This window comes from Amphiprion ocellaris, chromosome 24 (assembly GCF_022539595.1).
Source record: "Amphiprion ocellaris isolate individual 3 ecotype Okinawa chromosome 24, ASM2253959v1, whole genome shotgun sequence".
NCBI classification, from domain to species: Eukaryota; Metazoa; Chordata; class Actinopteri; family Pomacentridae; genus Amphiprion; species Amphiprion ocellaris.
Genome location: NC_072789.1, coordinates 2,150,204 through 2,166,114, shown reverse-complemented (window position 1 = coordinate 2,166,114; position 15,911 = coordinate 2,150,204). Strand labels below are relative to the sequence as shown.

At 38.2% G+C, this 15,911-nt stretch overlaps 1 protein-coding gene across 2 annotated transcripts in view; it reads right to left on the bottom strand.

The window, feature by feature from the left end:
• abcc4 (ATP-binding cassette, sub-family C (CFTR/MRP), member 4) overlaps nt 1–15,911 on the bottom strand; it is a 38,391-nt gene that overhangs the window by 9,782 nt on the left and 12,698 nt on the right. For both annotated transcript variants that reach the window (XM_055008701.1, XM_055008700.1), the window contains exons 7-19: nt 15,432–15,557; nt 12,477–12,726; nt 11,609–11,716; nt 10,817–10,906; nt 10,521–10,712; nt 8,128–8,222; nt 6,181–6,267; nt 4,510–4,606; nt 2,968–3,168; nt 1,191–1,328; nt 1,029–1,066; nt 299–402; nt 75–221 (exon numbers count right to left, since the gene is read on the bottom strand). In XM_055008701.1, the coding sequence (XP_054864676.1) occupies nt 75–221; nt 299–402; nt 1,029–1,066; nt 1,191–1,328; nt 2,968–3,168; nt 4,510–4,606; nt 6,181–6,267; nt 8,128–8,222; nt 10,521–10,712; nt 10,817–10,906; nt 11,609–11,716; nt 12,477–12,726; nt 15,432–15,557 (1,673 nt within the window). The remainder of the gene's footprint in view (nt 1–74; nt 222–298; nt 403–1,028; nt 1,067–1,190; nt 1,329–2,967; nt 3,169–4,509; nt 4,607–6,180; nt 6,268–8,127; nt 8,223–10,520; nt 10,713–10,816; nt 10,907–11,608; nt 11,717–12,476; nt 12,727–15,431; nt 15,558–15,911) is intronic.

Here is a 15,911-nt window from a genome sequence, read left to right as displayed (position 1 = left end):
CAACTTCAAATGAATACTGACTGATAACTATGACTAAACATTTTCTCTAAACGCTTTTACAACCTCTAGCTTACCGATGGGGTTGATGTCAAAGAAGCGCACGGGGGTTCTGAGTATGGTGTTGAACATGCCGTTGTGCAGGGACTGTGCACACCTCACCAGCACGTTGAACAGAACCAGATTCCTCATGAAGCCAAAAATGATGGTGGCTCCGGTCAAACCTGGCGAGCAGAACATTCTGTTACAAACAAGTCAAAAACCAAACCCTGCAAGAAGACAGCAACTGTTTACAGATTACCTGCGTAGATTCCCAGGTAGAAATCTCTGTCCAGCTCTTGGGTAGCGTTTTGTGCATTTGTGATGGTGGTGTTGAGAGCATCAAGCTTTTCTTGCTCGTCAGCCCTAAAATGGTACAAGGTTATAAACAAGTGTGGAAAAAACACTATCCAGTATGTGAAGTACACGGCGGTTCCTCGTCTATGGCGGGGGTTACGTTACACACACCCCACCATAGATAAAGATCCACAAAGTAGCCACCATATTTATTTTATCATTCATGTATATTTTAAGGCTTTACAAACCCTCCCCACACACCACAGAGCAACACCATCAGCATTCAGATGTCGATGTAAAATGGACAAGATGCTGAATGCTGCTGAACACGGGAGACAGAGGAGACTGATGCTACGGTCTCTGAGCCAATCAGAGCCCAGCGCTGTACGCGACGCATTTTATTTACATTAAAAATTCTTTTAATATGTTTGAATTATTATTTTTATCATTTTTATATTGTTTTACTTTTTTTTAGGTTAGAAAATGCTTATTTGACTGAAAAAATGATTAAAATAATCCAGGGTTTGTATGTCATTATTGTGGTTTATGTTAGTTTTACAGTGTTAGTAGTGCTTGTGTTTTATTGTGTTTTTGTGGTTTAGACAGCCTAGACAGTTTGGTGAAATGTTATGTAGTCAGGACCGTGAGTTTGATCACTTCCTGCCACATTTTGTTGCTGTGGTTTTCATGCTTACCAGTAGGCCAGCCACCAGTCCTGCATGATGTATGCTCCCTAGAAAATAAATACACGGTTTCTGTATTTGATCACATTTATCAATTTATCTTCATCATGTCACTCCTGTTCTACATGTCCTCACTGAGGGAGTCCAGCGCCCTCCAGTGGACTTGCTGCGTACCTGAGCCAGCAGGTTGAGCACAATGGCAGCCAGCAGAGTCACAATGCTGGCTCCAGCTCTCAGGTATTTGACGTACAGCCTCACTCCAATGGTTCCCTGAGCTCGACTCTCCTCCGCTAATGTTTGCACCGGCTCTGCCTGTGAGGAATACATGAACAAGCGCTGTGATCAATCTGCAGCATGTCTGTCGTACCTAAACTGAACCCAACAGCAGATGAGCAGTGAAGCCTGACGCAACCTCAACATAGATGTGAGACACTGTTTTGCTGTAAAGACAGATATGTTAAGACATGATGCAGAGCAGCTCATTTTATGGAGAGTCAAATATCAAAGGAAAAAGAAAACAAAGCCACTTCTGCCAAGGCTGTCATGAGAACAAAGCAGAATAAACAGAGCTGAACACCGTGTTATCTCGGGTTCAGGCCAACTGACAAAAATGCAACTTGATGTCAAAAAGACCCCAGCCTGTAATTAACTTATCAGTGTGAGAAAATGCAATAATTAGCACTCTCAAGTTCTCAATCATCTGGCAAAAGTGGAATAACAGCCTCCATACAATGAAAATATCAATCTAATTACCTGCAGGATGACTGTCTGCCCTTCTTGTATTTTTAAGTAACATTGAAAAAGAGGACAAAAGTTGGCATCATTACTTACTATGAGACCACAGTCTGAAGTTGCTTATTAGCCATATTTCAATTGTAGTTCACTTAAAAAAATACACATTCACTGCAATTTACTGTAATGATACTTTACACTAAAAAGGGGTGAGATCTGACTTGTTGACACAGCAGCAGTAGTGATGGAAAACAGTGTTAAACCTGAGGATAAGTCAAGTCTAAAAACTACTCTGGGACCAGAACCAGGTTAGTCTGAAGGAATTAGTACATTTCTTTCCCGAAGGTAAACCTGGTTAACCCTCAATAATGACCCAGTGACGTCGTTTTCATGCATTGTCTTGATAATGAAAAGTTTTTATCATTTCATTTTCCAGCTATTCCTCACAAAACGTGTGTCTGATATCATTTCATTTATATTTTTAAGCTGCCTTTAAAGAAACTGTAATATTTGTATTACTACCCCAAGCTCTTTATCACTGGTAATATCATACAATAAGTGATGAAGTTCACAAACTTAGAGGGACGGAGAGCAGAAATAGCTGGAGGAAGAGGGGAAAAATGTCAATCTTCTATTGCTGTTCTGTGTAATCATCTTCTTTTTCAATTATCAAAATGTTCATAATCTGTTTTAAAGTGAAACATAAACAGATTTCAAACACGAAATCATGGACAAAAATAGAATACAAACAAGAACACAAATCATTATTCAGAACCAAAATGACCAAAAGGGCTTAAAAATTCTTAGGGTTCAATCACTCGTCATCTAAGAGTTAAGTAAAAAAAACGCAGGCTTCAGAATCAAGGTTTTCTGAAACACTCATGTTTTATGTCTCGTGAGTCTATAGGAACAATAAGCTTGTATCTTTATCAGCATGGCTATCTGCACCACCGCCTTGTTTAGAGGCTGTAAATGCAGTTTTCCTCCTTTTTGCAAACATAACTACAGCCTTTGTGTATGAGGCTCTAGACTGTGGGTGGGCTATGCTCAGCAATACACCTGAACACCTCCTGAATAGACATTAGGCCCATTTCTGGTGAACAAGAAGACACTAATTTAATTCTGAACGTATCTCAGCTTCAACGTGTCTCTCGAGTCGGTGTCGCTTCTGATATCTGCAGCCGATGGGCTAATTTATTTATTTTTTTTTGATACCAACCGGCAAACTGTCTCCATCCATGACTGACTGGACGGAGGAGGTCTGGGAGAGCACAGAATTCTGGGACAGAGTTCTGCTCCTGGCAGGGATGTCTTGGGCAGGCTGCTGTTGCTCGTCCTCCTCGTCCTTCTTCAGCAGGGAGGTGAAGTCCACTCCAGACTGCTGCAGCTCTGTGTATGTTCCCTTTGCCACCATGTGACCCTGACATAAATACAAACACAGCGTTAGGACACACTGTACAGCAGTTAAGTGTTTACAGACCACAGCCAACACCTGAACACTGTCTCATCATGTATACACAATCTGAGACAGGTTTATGGTCACCATATGTAATTATGCAGGGATGCTAATTTCCTGAAACACAACATTCAGTGTATATTACAGTGGAAAGTACAACAATTTGTGCATTTCCACTAATCTACAAACAGAAGTACGGTTGAATTGAAACCAAAATCAGGCATCCACTGATGGATTTAACCCTGGTGTCGTCCTGCGGGTCAAAATTAACCCGTTTTAAAGTTTGAAAATGTGGAAAAAAAAAATATTTTCACAGTGAAACTTCTGATGTCCACATTTTCAACATTTTTGGGAAATCTCTGAATATTTTTTGGTGGAAAAAAGAAACGTGAAAAATGTTTCTTAAGAACATTGACGCATAAAAATCTACCAAAATCCAGGGAAATTTGCTGGATTTTGGTTGATTTTTATGTGAATGTTCTTAAAGAAAATATTAGAAGTTTTACTGATATATATGTAATCATTTTAGATATTTTTAGGATTTTTTTTGGAAGATTTTTATTCATTTTTTGACAATATTTACAAAATTTTTCTGGGGGATTTTTTTAAAAATAAAACTTTTAAGGAATTATTGGAATTTTCTTTCTGAAGGTTTTGCAAATTTTCAGAAATTTGGGGAATTTTCTTGCTGAATTTCTGGATTTTTTCCAGACAAGAAAACAATATTTTTTGGTGCCCGTAAATGAGGACAACAAGAGGCTCAAGACCGACTGGTTTACTGTTACATGAGTCTTAAATTGTTTGTTTTCCTGATGACCTTTATATTGCTTTTTTTTTTATTGTTTTTATCTGTTTTTATTGTTTTTATCTCTATATACAGCACTTTGACTGAAAGCACTTTATAATTTTTATTATTATTGTTATTGTTATAATTATTATTATATTACCCATATAGAATTTTATATGTTGTTAAAATGACGTAAGTTTAAGAGCGTAGGAAGTGTTTCTAAGAGTGTGGGGAGGGTGTATAAAGCCTTAAAATACATATAAATAATACAATAAATATGGTTGCTACGGTGAGGAACGTAACCCCCGAGATAGACGAGGGACCACTGTAAAGCTACATCTTCCTCTCCGTCTGTAGGCAAAATGCATTGACAAAAATGAGTAAAAAGAAGACTGGTGCCATCACAAGTCTGCACAAACACTCACGTAACCAAAATTTGTCTTCCTTGTTAAAGTGAAGTTGTGTACACAGCTTTACTTGAAGGTTGGACACACAAAGATTTCTACACAGACACCGACCTCCTTGAGGACAACGATCTGGTCTGCTGCCTTCAGGTACTGCAGCTGGTGGGTGACCAAGATACGAGGTTTGTTCTTCAGCAGCCCACAGATGCACCTGACACATGCAAGCAGAACAAGTCAAGATGTTATCAGCTTTCTTCTTTAGTCTGCACATCTAAACATGAACAGAGCAGCAAGTTATGGTAGAATGAGAGATAAAAGTGAGATAAAAATCAACAAATATCCTACATCTCTGCTTGCCTCCGTCTTCCCTATCGTAATTGTTATGTAATGCTCAGAGCTGCTGCATTACTCAAGAGGAAGAGTATCACAGGAAGACTGGGGCCAAGTTCAATGGTCTTCCGGACACTGGCAGCACCACACCTCTTCCTGGCTTAGTTCAACTCATGTAAACATTCTCTTGATCTTTGTCTGTTTTCACGTGAGATGCACACATGACAATGCAACGACAACACTATTAAATAACCAAGCACCGCTGATATCCATCGCTCAGGTTGAATAAATGTGGGAGACCAGCATAAAGCGGAATACAAAGTTAAAAGCTTACATCATGTCCAGTAACACTACAGACACATCTCCACCCTGGTTTTACTGGAACTGTCTCCTACTGTGATCAGAAGCTGGAAGATTTTCCACTGCACTCTTCTAGTGCTGTGGTGACCAGAACAACACTTTCCTGTCTGAAAGATCTACTGAATCCGGTTAACAGTGTATGAGACACTAACCTGCTGTTCTCATATCTTTATAGGAGAGCATTTAGATCAGAGGCGTCAAACTCATTTTAGTTCACAGCATAATAACCTATAAATAACCACAACTCCACATTTTTCCTTTGTTTTAGTGCAAAAAAATGTTCGTTCTGAAAATGTTCAAATTTAAGGAATTATCGTTTTACAAAACATTATGAACAACCTGAAATTTCTTTAGAAAAATTAATTCATTTTCAGCAACATTCAGCCTCAGTTTATCATTTCCACATTACAACTTCCAGATCACAGAGTGTCGACAAAGGAACACAACATTTAGTCACAGCTATCTGGAACTGAATGAGATAGTATTTCACTTTATGATCAAATGACAAAAGTCACGCAAAAAAAGACAAAAAATCCCAACAAAAACAAGACAAAATATTACAAAAATGATACACAAAATGACAAAAACAAGAAACAAAATGACAAAAAATGAGACAAACATGAAACAAGAGACAAAAAAATTTGACAGAAAGCAACAAAAAAATGGACAAACGACAAAAATAAGACAAAAAATGACAAAAGCGAAAAACAAAACAACCAAAAAATAGACTAACAACATAAGACAAAAAAAACAACAAAAACAAGACAAAATATTACAAAACAAGACATGAAACGACAAAACAGCAATGAGCAATCTGGTATTTTATTTTATGATTAAAAGTTGTCAAGGTCTAGAAATTATTTTAAATGTAAAGTTTCACAAATTGACAGTTTTCAATTAATGTCTTGTCTGTAATTTTTACACTTTATAAAGTCATCTTGCGGGCCGGCTTTGACCCTCTGGAGGGCTGGTTTTGGCCCGTGGGCCGCATGTTTGACACCCCTGGTTTAGATGTATGAAGGGAATAGAACCAGTCGGACTGAACGGGTCACATGGAGAGAGACGGAGAGTTTGTGTAACTCTAAAATCACTCACTGTTCAAAGAGGTGTCTTCCAACCTCGGCGTCGACAGCACTTAAAGGATCATCCAGGAGGTAGATGTCTGCATCCTGATACACGGCTCTGAAAACAAGCACATCATCTTTTAGACATTTACTGGCAACATGTGGCTACCATATTATGTGAACTAGGGATGGTAACTGGTTCATTTCCATCAATAAATTAATTGACTTAACCCTCCTGCTGTCCTCATTTACAGACACCAAAAAATATTGTTTCCTTGTCAGAAAAAAAAAACCCAAAATTCAGCAAAAAAAATTCCCCAAATTTCTGAAAATGTGCAAAACCTTCAGGAAGAAAATTCCAATAATTCCTGAAAAGTTTCCCTTAAAAGTTTTATTTTAAAAAAAAAAAAAAAATCCCCCAAATTTGGCAAGAAAATTCTTGTAAATATTTTCAAAAAATGAGCAAAAATCTTCCAAAACAACTTCTAATATTCTCTTAATATTACTCCAACAGCACCGGTGTGTTTCCTCTTCGTGTAAACCTTTGTCTTTTGGTTTACCATGTTAGTAAGAATTGTCCTTCAGGGAGGAAAAAGTAACACCTGATACGCTACTGATCTGAATCAACTGGTTTCAGTGGAGCTTGCAGCCACATGTTGCTTTAAATCAGCACTCGGCCGCCTTTAGGATGATTTGTTTACACTCAGTCTATGGTAAATATTGTATTTAAATGCAGCAGCCTTGTTTCCTGGAGTCCTAAAGCTTTAGAAATGGCTTTGTAACCGTTTCCAGACTGATACATGTAAATTGTTCCTGAATTTCTTTGGATTGTGGCATTTTGTTGCAGCTTTTTGAGATCTTTTGGCTGAATTCATTTAGTCAGACTGGTTCTATCTCTTCATTGAACAGGTCTGGAGGTGATCAGGCTTGGGTGTGGTCAGTGAAATTAAACTCAGTTTCAAAAAAATGTGATTGGTCACAATTAATTCATGATTTAACAAGGGGGGCAATTATTTTTTCCCCACAGGGCCAGGTAGGTTTGGAGAGGTTTTTTTACCCTTAAAACATTAAATCATCTTTTAAAAACTGCATTTTACATTTACTTTGGTTATCGTTGTCTAATATTTAAATTTATTTGATGGTCTGAAACATTAAGTAGGGGAAATGTTCAAAAAATCATTCAAAAAAACAAGAATTCGAGAAGGGGGCAATACTTTCACGGTACTGTAGGTGCAAGCATGACAAATGTGCAGTATGGAAATAAAGGCGTTAATTTTTTTGGCCGTTTCTCCTTTATTACAGTTCACAGTGGAGAAAGAGACAGGAAACGTGGGGAGAAGAGCGTGGGAAGACATGCAGTAAATGGCCATGGGTCGGACTCGAACCCATGACCGTAAACAATAGCCCTTGTTTAAAGTCGCTCGCTCAACCTGTTGAGCTACAGGGGCGCCCAAAGGCTAGATTTTTAGCATTTTTTTTAAACAGTTCCTCATGAGTCCCACAATGTCAGAGAAATGCAGTGCTAAATTGGTGTACTGGTACTCTTTAAAACTCCATGCAGCACTGGATTTTAAACCATCCAGTCCAGGAAGTGTCCTATCAGGGAAATAACAGCAGCAAAGCTCTTAAGCTTTGGCAAGTAAGATCCTCTAAACATGACAGCCTTTAAGATAACTAGGAAAAGTTTAATACTTTAAGACTTTTTGGAAACATTTCTATGCCTGTCATAGAGACACTCATTAAAGAAAGGCAAAGAAGGACACCCAGGGTATATTCACCACTGCTGTTTGCACCCTACCGACTCAACTATTGCTTTATTTAATGTTCACTGAAATGACTCCTTCTTAACCCTAACTTTTGATCTTAATGCTGTTCAGTATATAATTACATCCTCCTTTAACGACCATAAATAAAGGTGGAACATTTATCTCTTCATATAGTAAAACTCATCCGGCTTTCTTTACACTCGTCCTCGTACCTCGCCAGGTTGACTCGAGCTTTCTGTCCCCCGCTGAGCGTGGCTCCTCTGTCCCCGATCAGCATCTGGTCTCCATCAGGGAGCAGCTGCAAGTCCTGCAAAGACAGAGATCAGAGCATTATTACTGCAGAACCCACAGGCACTAATACTCGAGAAGTTGTAGGTATGACAATGTGAGACCTTTTCCTCCCAGAGTGTCAGCATCACAGTGACTTTTCTTTATACAGTCTAAGTATTTTTGCTAATATCTGACAGTAGGAAGGCGACAAAAATGGGATGAAAAACAAGCTGCAGAAAAATGATGCCACAACCTCATGGTTTGGAAAACAGTTTGATTGGTCATGATTTAGATACTTGAGTCACATATTATCATTCTTTCTAATTAAGCATCAGTACAACAGCACAAACTAAAGTGTGTGTGTGTGTGTGTGTGTGTGTGTGTGTGTGTGCTCCTACTGTCGAAAAAGGCTACTCTGCATCTGCTACAGAATATTCTAAGTATAGAAACTTGACATGAGGTTTAATCAATTATAATTTAGGTGAAATGTTTAGTCAATTATTCATTTAGCTCACTGACTGAAAGCTGAAAGTATTTTACTAAGTGACTGTTTTAGCTACTGTTCAAGCAAAACCTTTTTAAATGTGTGTATTTTCTGCTTTTCACTGTATCATTTCTTTTCCACATTTCCTATCTCTGGATTTTAGACTGCTAATAGAATAGTAAGACAGTATATAGACAAAACAATCAGCTTAATTAATATGATAACAGACTATTATTAATTAACCATTATTTCCATTCCTGAAATTGTACCACTATTTCTAAGCCACTACGATCAAATATGACAGGTGTGCCTAAAAATGCTTGATATTACTGACAGCAGCACCTGTTTCAAAAAGAAAAGTAGCTTTTTCTGAAACTGAATCCTCTGAACAGAGTTACATTTACAATGATTCAGCAACCAGTGTCCCGCTGAAAGCAAACTGACAATAACGGAGTTGCTCAAGAGCCACTTAGTGAGTCAGCACAATCAGTAAACTGTGTGACTGCATGTATAAACATTGACTTGGATTACTGTACACAGGTAAGACAGTACACATTAAATGAGAAGAGCGTCTGCATCACACCAGAATACAGAACGAGTCCAATCATTAAGAGAGTTTGATCTCATAACAGCAGATCAATATGTGTATTTATTATTTGGATAAATCTGCACAGTCACAGGACTAGTGACTCATTAACTGAACACAGCTTCAGTAACCTCTCCTCCTGACAGGCTGCCAGCGAAACACTGACAGCTGAGTGCAATCGTAGCTCAATGTAAGCAATAAATGACCCATAAAACATTAAAAAAAGATTTAGATTAAATTAATACAAGTCTCTTCAGAAGAAGATGGACATTTTGTGAGCTCTCAATCATTCAAAAAAGCAAAAAAGACAACCAAGACAATATTTAAAGTTGAACCATTTACCAGCGTCTTGAGAAAGGCCTCTGCTGTGGAACATCTAGTCCACAGCACTCTGGTCACGTTTCCAGAAAAGTTGCATCGGCAATCTTACTTGTTCAAAACATTTTCGTATCATTCTCTGAATTGGACTGTCACGTTAACAGATAGACCCACAAAGCAGTGCTTTGAGTTGTGTTAAGTGATTTAGAGAACATCACAGAGAGCATTTAATATGTAGCTGGTGTGCCAAAACCACAACACACCTGTCTCACCAACTTCGCTCTACAATTACAAATCCATTTCCATCAAAACTATGAAGCTCTACCTCATGAAGCTCATCCAGAGAAATGCCAAGAGTGAGCAAAGCAGGAATCAAAGCTAAGGTTGGCTATCTGGAAGAATCTAAAATATAAAACATGTTTTCACTTGTGTTTTCACTGTGTTCATTCGTAGTTTTGATGCCTTCAGTGAGAATCTACAATTTAACAGTCATGAAAATAAATAAAAAACATTAAATGAGAAGGTGTGTCCAAACGTTTGACTAATCAATTGTCAGACATGTATACAACACAAACACTGAGTGTTTTTAGCAAATGGTGACGTTAGTATTTCTAAATCCTAATATGATGTCACACACATAAGCTAGAGTTAACAGAGGCCGTTAGTATTCAGCTTTATGAGCCTAAATATCCATAACCGTTATTTCAGTGCAGCCAGGTACTTCAGAGAGAGTCTGAACAAAGTGTAATGGCTTTGGGCCCCATTCTCTGGATGTACAGCCAACTGTCTTTGAGCTTTTTCAATATTTACTTAATCCTTTATCATAAAGTTTTAACTCTAAATCGATTTAATGACTCAATCTGCATCCCTCTAATCTGTAATGTGTATTTGGTGTACAGTGAATGAAATTGAAATCAATCTGAAGTAGGAAATAAATGAAATCTCACCCTCTTCAGAGCGCAGGCCCTGATGGTTCTTTCATACTTCTGGGGGTTCAGCTCTTTTCCAAACAGGATGTTGCTGCGAATGCTTCCAGGAAAAACCCAGGGCTGCTGGGCAGCATAGGTCAGCTGACCTTTCACTTTCAGCACCCCCTTCTCAGCTGGAAGCTCTCCCAGGATGGAGCTCAGTAGGGATGACTGCAGGATGGAACAGGCAGAGGAGAGGTGTGACATGACATGAGCTGTCTGATGAAGAGAGGAAATCTACACATAACTAACTGAATAATTAGCAGATCTCTGACCTTTCCAGCTCCCACTGGTCCAATTACAGCCACCAGCTGATTTGACTTCAGAGAGAAGGAGACGTTCTGCAGAGACGGAGCATCCAAACTCTGAAAAGGGAGCAAAAATATTTAAAGATTCAATTAATAATCCAGAAATTATTCACCATCAAGACGTAAAAATGAACAGTTCAGTTCCAGATAGCTATGACTAAATGTTGTGTTCCTTTGTGGAGGCTCTGATCTGGAAGTTGTAATGTGGAAATGATAAATTGAGGCATAATACCTTTGAAATCTCACTTATTTGAAAGATAAATTTCAGGTTGTTCATAATGTTCTGTAAAAAAATATAGTTCATTAGATGTGAATTTTTAAGCACTAAAACAAAGGAAACATTGTGGTTATTTATAGGTTTTTATGCTGTGATTTTACTGTTCCGTTCCACTGGAGATCAAATTGGGCTGAATGTGGAACCTGAACTAAGATGAGTTTGACACCCCTGCTTTACACAACCTTAAATTTTCTTGTTAGCCATAGGGATGGGATTGCTGTTTGTTGAATGGTCCTCCAGTCTGAAATACCTCATCAAATATAGGATGGACTGTTGTGGAATTCACTCATTCTACAGTCACCATGACATCGGCACTTTTGTCAAGTCTAATCGTTGCTTGTTAATGTTTGTGTAACTTGTTATAGTGCTAGCTGTTCTGTTAAAGTTTTACATCATGCTGTCATCCCTCTAGCGAACAATGCATGGCCAATCAGCTTGGGACTTTTCCTAATCTAGATCCCAGTTAGTGCAGGGTGTCTGACCTTGTCCCAGTAGCAGGTCAGATCCTGGACCTCCACGCCTGCGTCCTTCTTCTCATCCTTTGGCAGATTAGCGCTGCTTTTAGTGATCTCACCCAGCAGCAAGAACTCCTTACCAGTGGGGAAAAACCATTATGTCATTGCCAAGGGTTATCCAAAAACCCAGCCAGTCATATAGCATTAAAAACATTACAGGTGTTATGTAACAAGCACATGTAAGTGATCCTGGTATGTATATAGAGGAAGTCTTGCTGTGGTAGTCAGGTAAATCATTTGTTTTATAACTGCCTGTTCCAACCGGTCAAGGCAGACGGCCGCCCTCCCTGAGTCTTGTCTTAGTCTGTCAGAGGTTATTCTTCATAACTTTGGATTTGTTGGGCTTCTATAATTAAAATTCATATGGTGGTCTGACTATGTGCACTGAGATCACATATATTGTGACTATACATAGAATTAAATAGATTATTTTGGTTTAAAGCTGCATTTAACACCTTATGAGGGGAAGACATAAAAATAGAAATTGCTTTACAGAACTGGACCTGAATGATAAGACTGTGCAAGATCAGCAGTGCTCGAACTGATAAAGAAGTCGTGACATCAGCAGTATAACTGGGTATAGTCACTATAAGCTTTTATGTGCTTTTATACCAGTCGTTTCACTGAGAAGCAAACATCCAGACTTAAGATCACACTAAAGTAAGAACAGTCACCTAAAACCTCCAGACAAACATGGAGAGGCAACTTTAGTTCTGCGCTGATCTGCATACAATCAGCTTCACACTGACCAAAGATAAGAGTAATTTCATTCGGGAGGCTGTATCTTTTTATAAATGAATGAGGTGAATTTGTATTTTTAGTAAAGTGGTCTCACCTGAATCCTTCGGATGCTGACACGGCTCTCAAACAGCTTCTCAATGGCATTGGGGAAGAAGAGTGTGACGGTGAGTCGCACAGCTGTGTACAACGACACCGTCACAAAGACACGGCTGGCCGAGATCTTGTTTCCCAAAAGGACATAGAGGGTGAAGGTGACGAAGACGATTATCTTGCTGGCACAGAAAAAGGAGGCCATGTTGAGACCTCGCAGGTAGGAGCTCTTCATGATCTTGGAGATCTCCTTCCTAAGACAACACAGAGTTCCAACATCAGCAGCAGTAGGAAACGACAGAAAGAACAAGTATGAGTCCTTCGGGCGTCCCGGGAGCTCTACTGGTTGAGCTGGCGACCCATAAACAGGAGCTATAGTCCCCGATGCAGTGGGTTTGAGTCCAGCTCATCCCCCGTCCTCCCTGCTCTCCTGTCTCTCTCCACCGTCCTATAGGATAAATGCTAAAAAGAATGAGGCGTTTGGCAGGCTGCCTGGTCAGATGTGATGGGGGACATGGAGTAGTGGACGACACATTCTGTTGACCTTCCAGACATTTAGCAGGAATTAAACTGGTTAAAATTCCCACTACTATCATCATAACCTGTCTGTCTGATTAAACTAATTACAGTGACATACACTACCAGTCAACAGTTTGGACACACCTTCTCCTTCACTGGTTTTTATATAATTATTTTCTACATTGTAGATTAATACTGAAGACATCAAAACTATAAAAGAACACATGTGGAATTATGTTGTAAACATAAAAGTGTTCATCTTCAGTATTAATCTATAATGTAGAAAATAAAGTATTGAATGAGAAGCGGCGTCCAAACTTTTGACTGGTCGTGTACAAAAAACACAAATAATTTACATAGAATCTCGCCTCCCAAAAAGCAGTTATTTTGAGTGATGCTTCTTACATATATTCTGTATGTAGGTCTGCATGTGATGCACTGTACGCAGCTTTTCATATTACCAAAAACAGACAACATAAATCTGGTAACTCTAGCTGGGGTTTTTTTGTTTGCTTTTTTAATTTATTCTACCCGAGCATTACAATTAAATTCAATAAAATCGAGAGGATAGTAGAACAAACCCAAGTGGGAAATACAGCGACAGACAAACGGTTAAGGAGACAGAGGAATCTCACAACCTTAAACTGTTTTTTTTGACTAAGATAAACTGCTCACAGCAACGAGAGCTGTAATTTCTTTTTCTCTTTCAGCCGATTTGTGAAGATATGAGCTACTGTAAATATCCAGGTTTTATTCTGTACAGTAGTCGTTCCCCACTAATTAGACAAGAGGCCATGAACAAGTCAGGATCACTGGATGTGATTTAAAAACCTGGCTCCACTGTCCTTTAAATCTAGCACACGAAATGGCACTAACTCTGGACTTCTTTTTGGAAACAAACAAAAACTGTTTACATTCTGTTACTCACCAAAACACTTCCCCTTAAAGGTCTAACAAACCTGTCAGGTGCATCTTCTTCCACGTAAAACACTGAGGAAACCATTTATTAAACCTGGTATTGTTTACATCTGTGTTTACTATCCTGAAATGTTCCTCTTCCTGCCTTTGCTGGTGAAATGCACATCTTAGCATGTTAACACGCCTGTACATCACTGTCATAATGTGCATCTTCCATCATGAACGCATCAACATTTTTGAAAAGCTCCTCGTCCTGTAAGTGATCTTAAACTTTAGTCACGCAGCAGCAATTTGTCTTCGCAACAAAATGAATGCTGTGAATTTGTAACCTGATGGATACCCAGTAAAACAACATAGCTCACTAAATAAAATCAATAAACAGTAACAGAAATACTTGTGAATAATGAAACGCTAACTAGGATACACTCTAGACCAGAGGTGTCCAACATGCTGTCCGTGGGCCAAAAGCGGCCCTCCAGAGGGTCCAATCCGGCCCTCAAAATGTAAAAATTCCAGAGAAGACATTAACTGCAGATTGGAAATTAGTAAAACTATAAATTTAAAATAACTTCTAGACCATGACAAGCTGTTTCGACTATAAAATAAAATACTAGATTGTTTGTTGTTTTTTTGTCATTTGTCTCACCTTTTTGTCATTTTGTGACTCATTTTTGTGATATCTTGTCTTTTTTGTCTGACTTTTGCCGTTTATCTCGTTTTTGTCATTTTGTGTCTTTTTTTGTCTTGCTTGTGTCATTTGTCCATTTTTTTGTTGCTTTGTATCTCGTTTTTTTAATATTTTGTCTTGATTTTGTCGTTTTTTGCATGATTTTGTCATTTTGTTTCTTGCTTTTGTCATTTTGTGTTTCCTTTTTGTCACGCTTGTGTTTTTTGTCTTATCTTTGTCGTTTTTCGGTTTTGCTTTATTTATTGCTTTGTGTATCATTTTTGGCGTCTGTCAATTTTTTTGTTGTTTTGTAACTGTTTTTGTCTCTTCTTTGTTTCATGTCTAATTTTTGGTCATTTTGTGTTTCATTTTTGTCATACTTTGTCTTGTGTTTGTTGTTTTTTAAAGTAAAATACTATACCATTCAGTTCCAGATAGCTGTGACTAAATGTTGTGTTCCTTTGTTGATACTCTGATCTGGAAGATGTAATGTCTAAATGATAAACTGATACATAATATTGCTGAAACTGAATTTATTTTATTTCAGAAATTTCAGTTTGTGCATGTTTTGTAAAAAGACAATTCTTGAAATGTGATCATTTTCAGAATTGTACTTTTTAGCACCAAAACAAAGGAAATATTAGGAGTTGTGATTATTTATAGGTTATTATGCTGTGATTTTACTGGTCACTGGAGATCAAACTGTGCTGAATGTGGAACGTGAACTAGAAGAACACAAGAACAAGAATATAAAAAAAAACATGACATCTCCTTAAAGAATTATGTTGAAATATTTTTAAAACATTCCTCATGTGGAGAAAATTCCTGAGTATAAGTATCCTTTCATGTTTTTACCTTCTGATGTCAGAGACCAGAGCAGCAAAGGGTTTCTCCCAGGCATACATCTTTATTATCCTGATTCCGGACACCACTTCGTTCATTGTGCGGATTCTGCTGTCGGTGAGAACAGCCGTCTGACTCCTGTGAAAGAAAGCAGAAATCTGAAGTGACTACAATGTTGTTCAACAGAAATGGAATACTCACAAGGAAAGTCAAAATAAGATTCCTACACATTTCCTTTTCACAATCTTTTTTCTTTTAACAAGCCCATGATTACACACAGTAACAGAAATGAGTACATCCCTGTGCTTTTACACTTTTTTTTTCCCAGATGCTCTTCCTTGGAGTTGTGTTGTTTTACCACCACGGTTTACAGCATTACCTTTGTGAAAGTCAGCTCAACAAAAATTAAAGCCCCAGTCAGAGACAATGGGTATCATAAAAGTGTTTTTTAGCTTTCTTTGTTAACTCAAACTTTGTTTTAGATTCACTTGA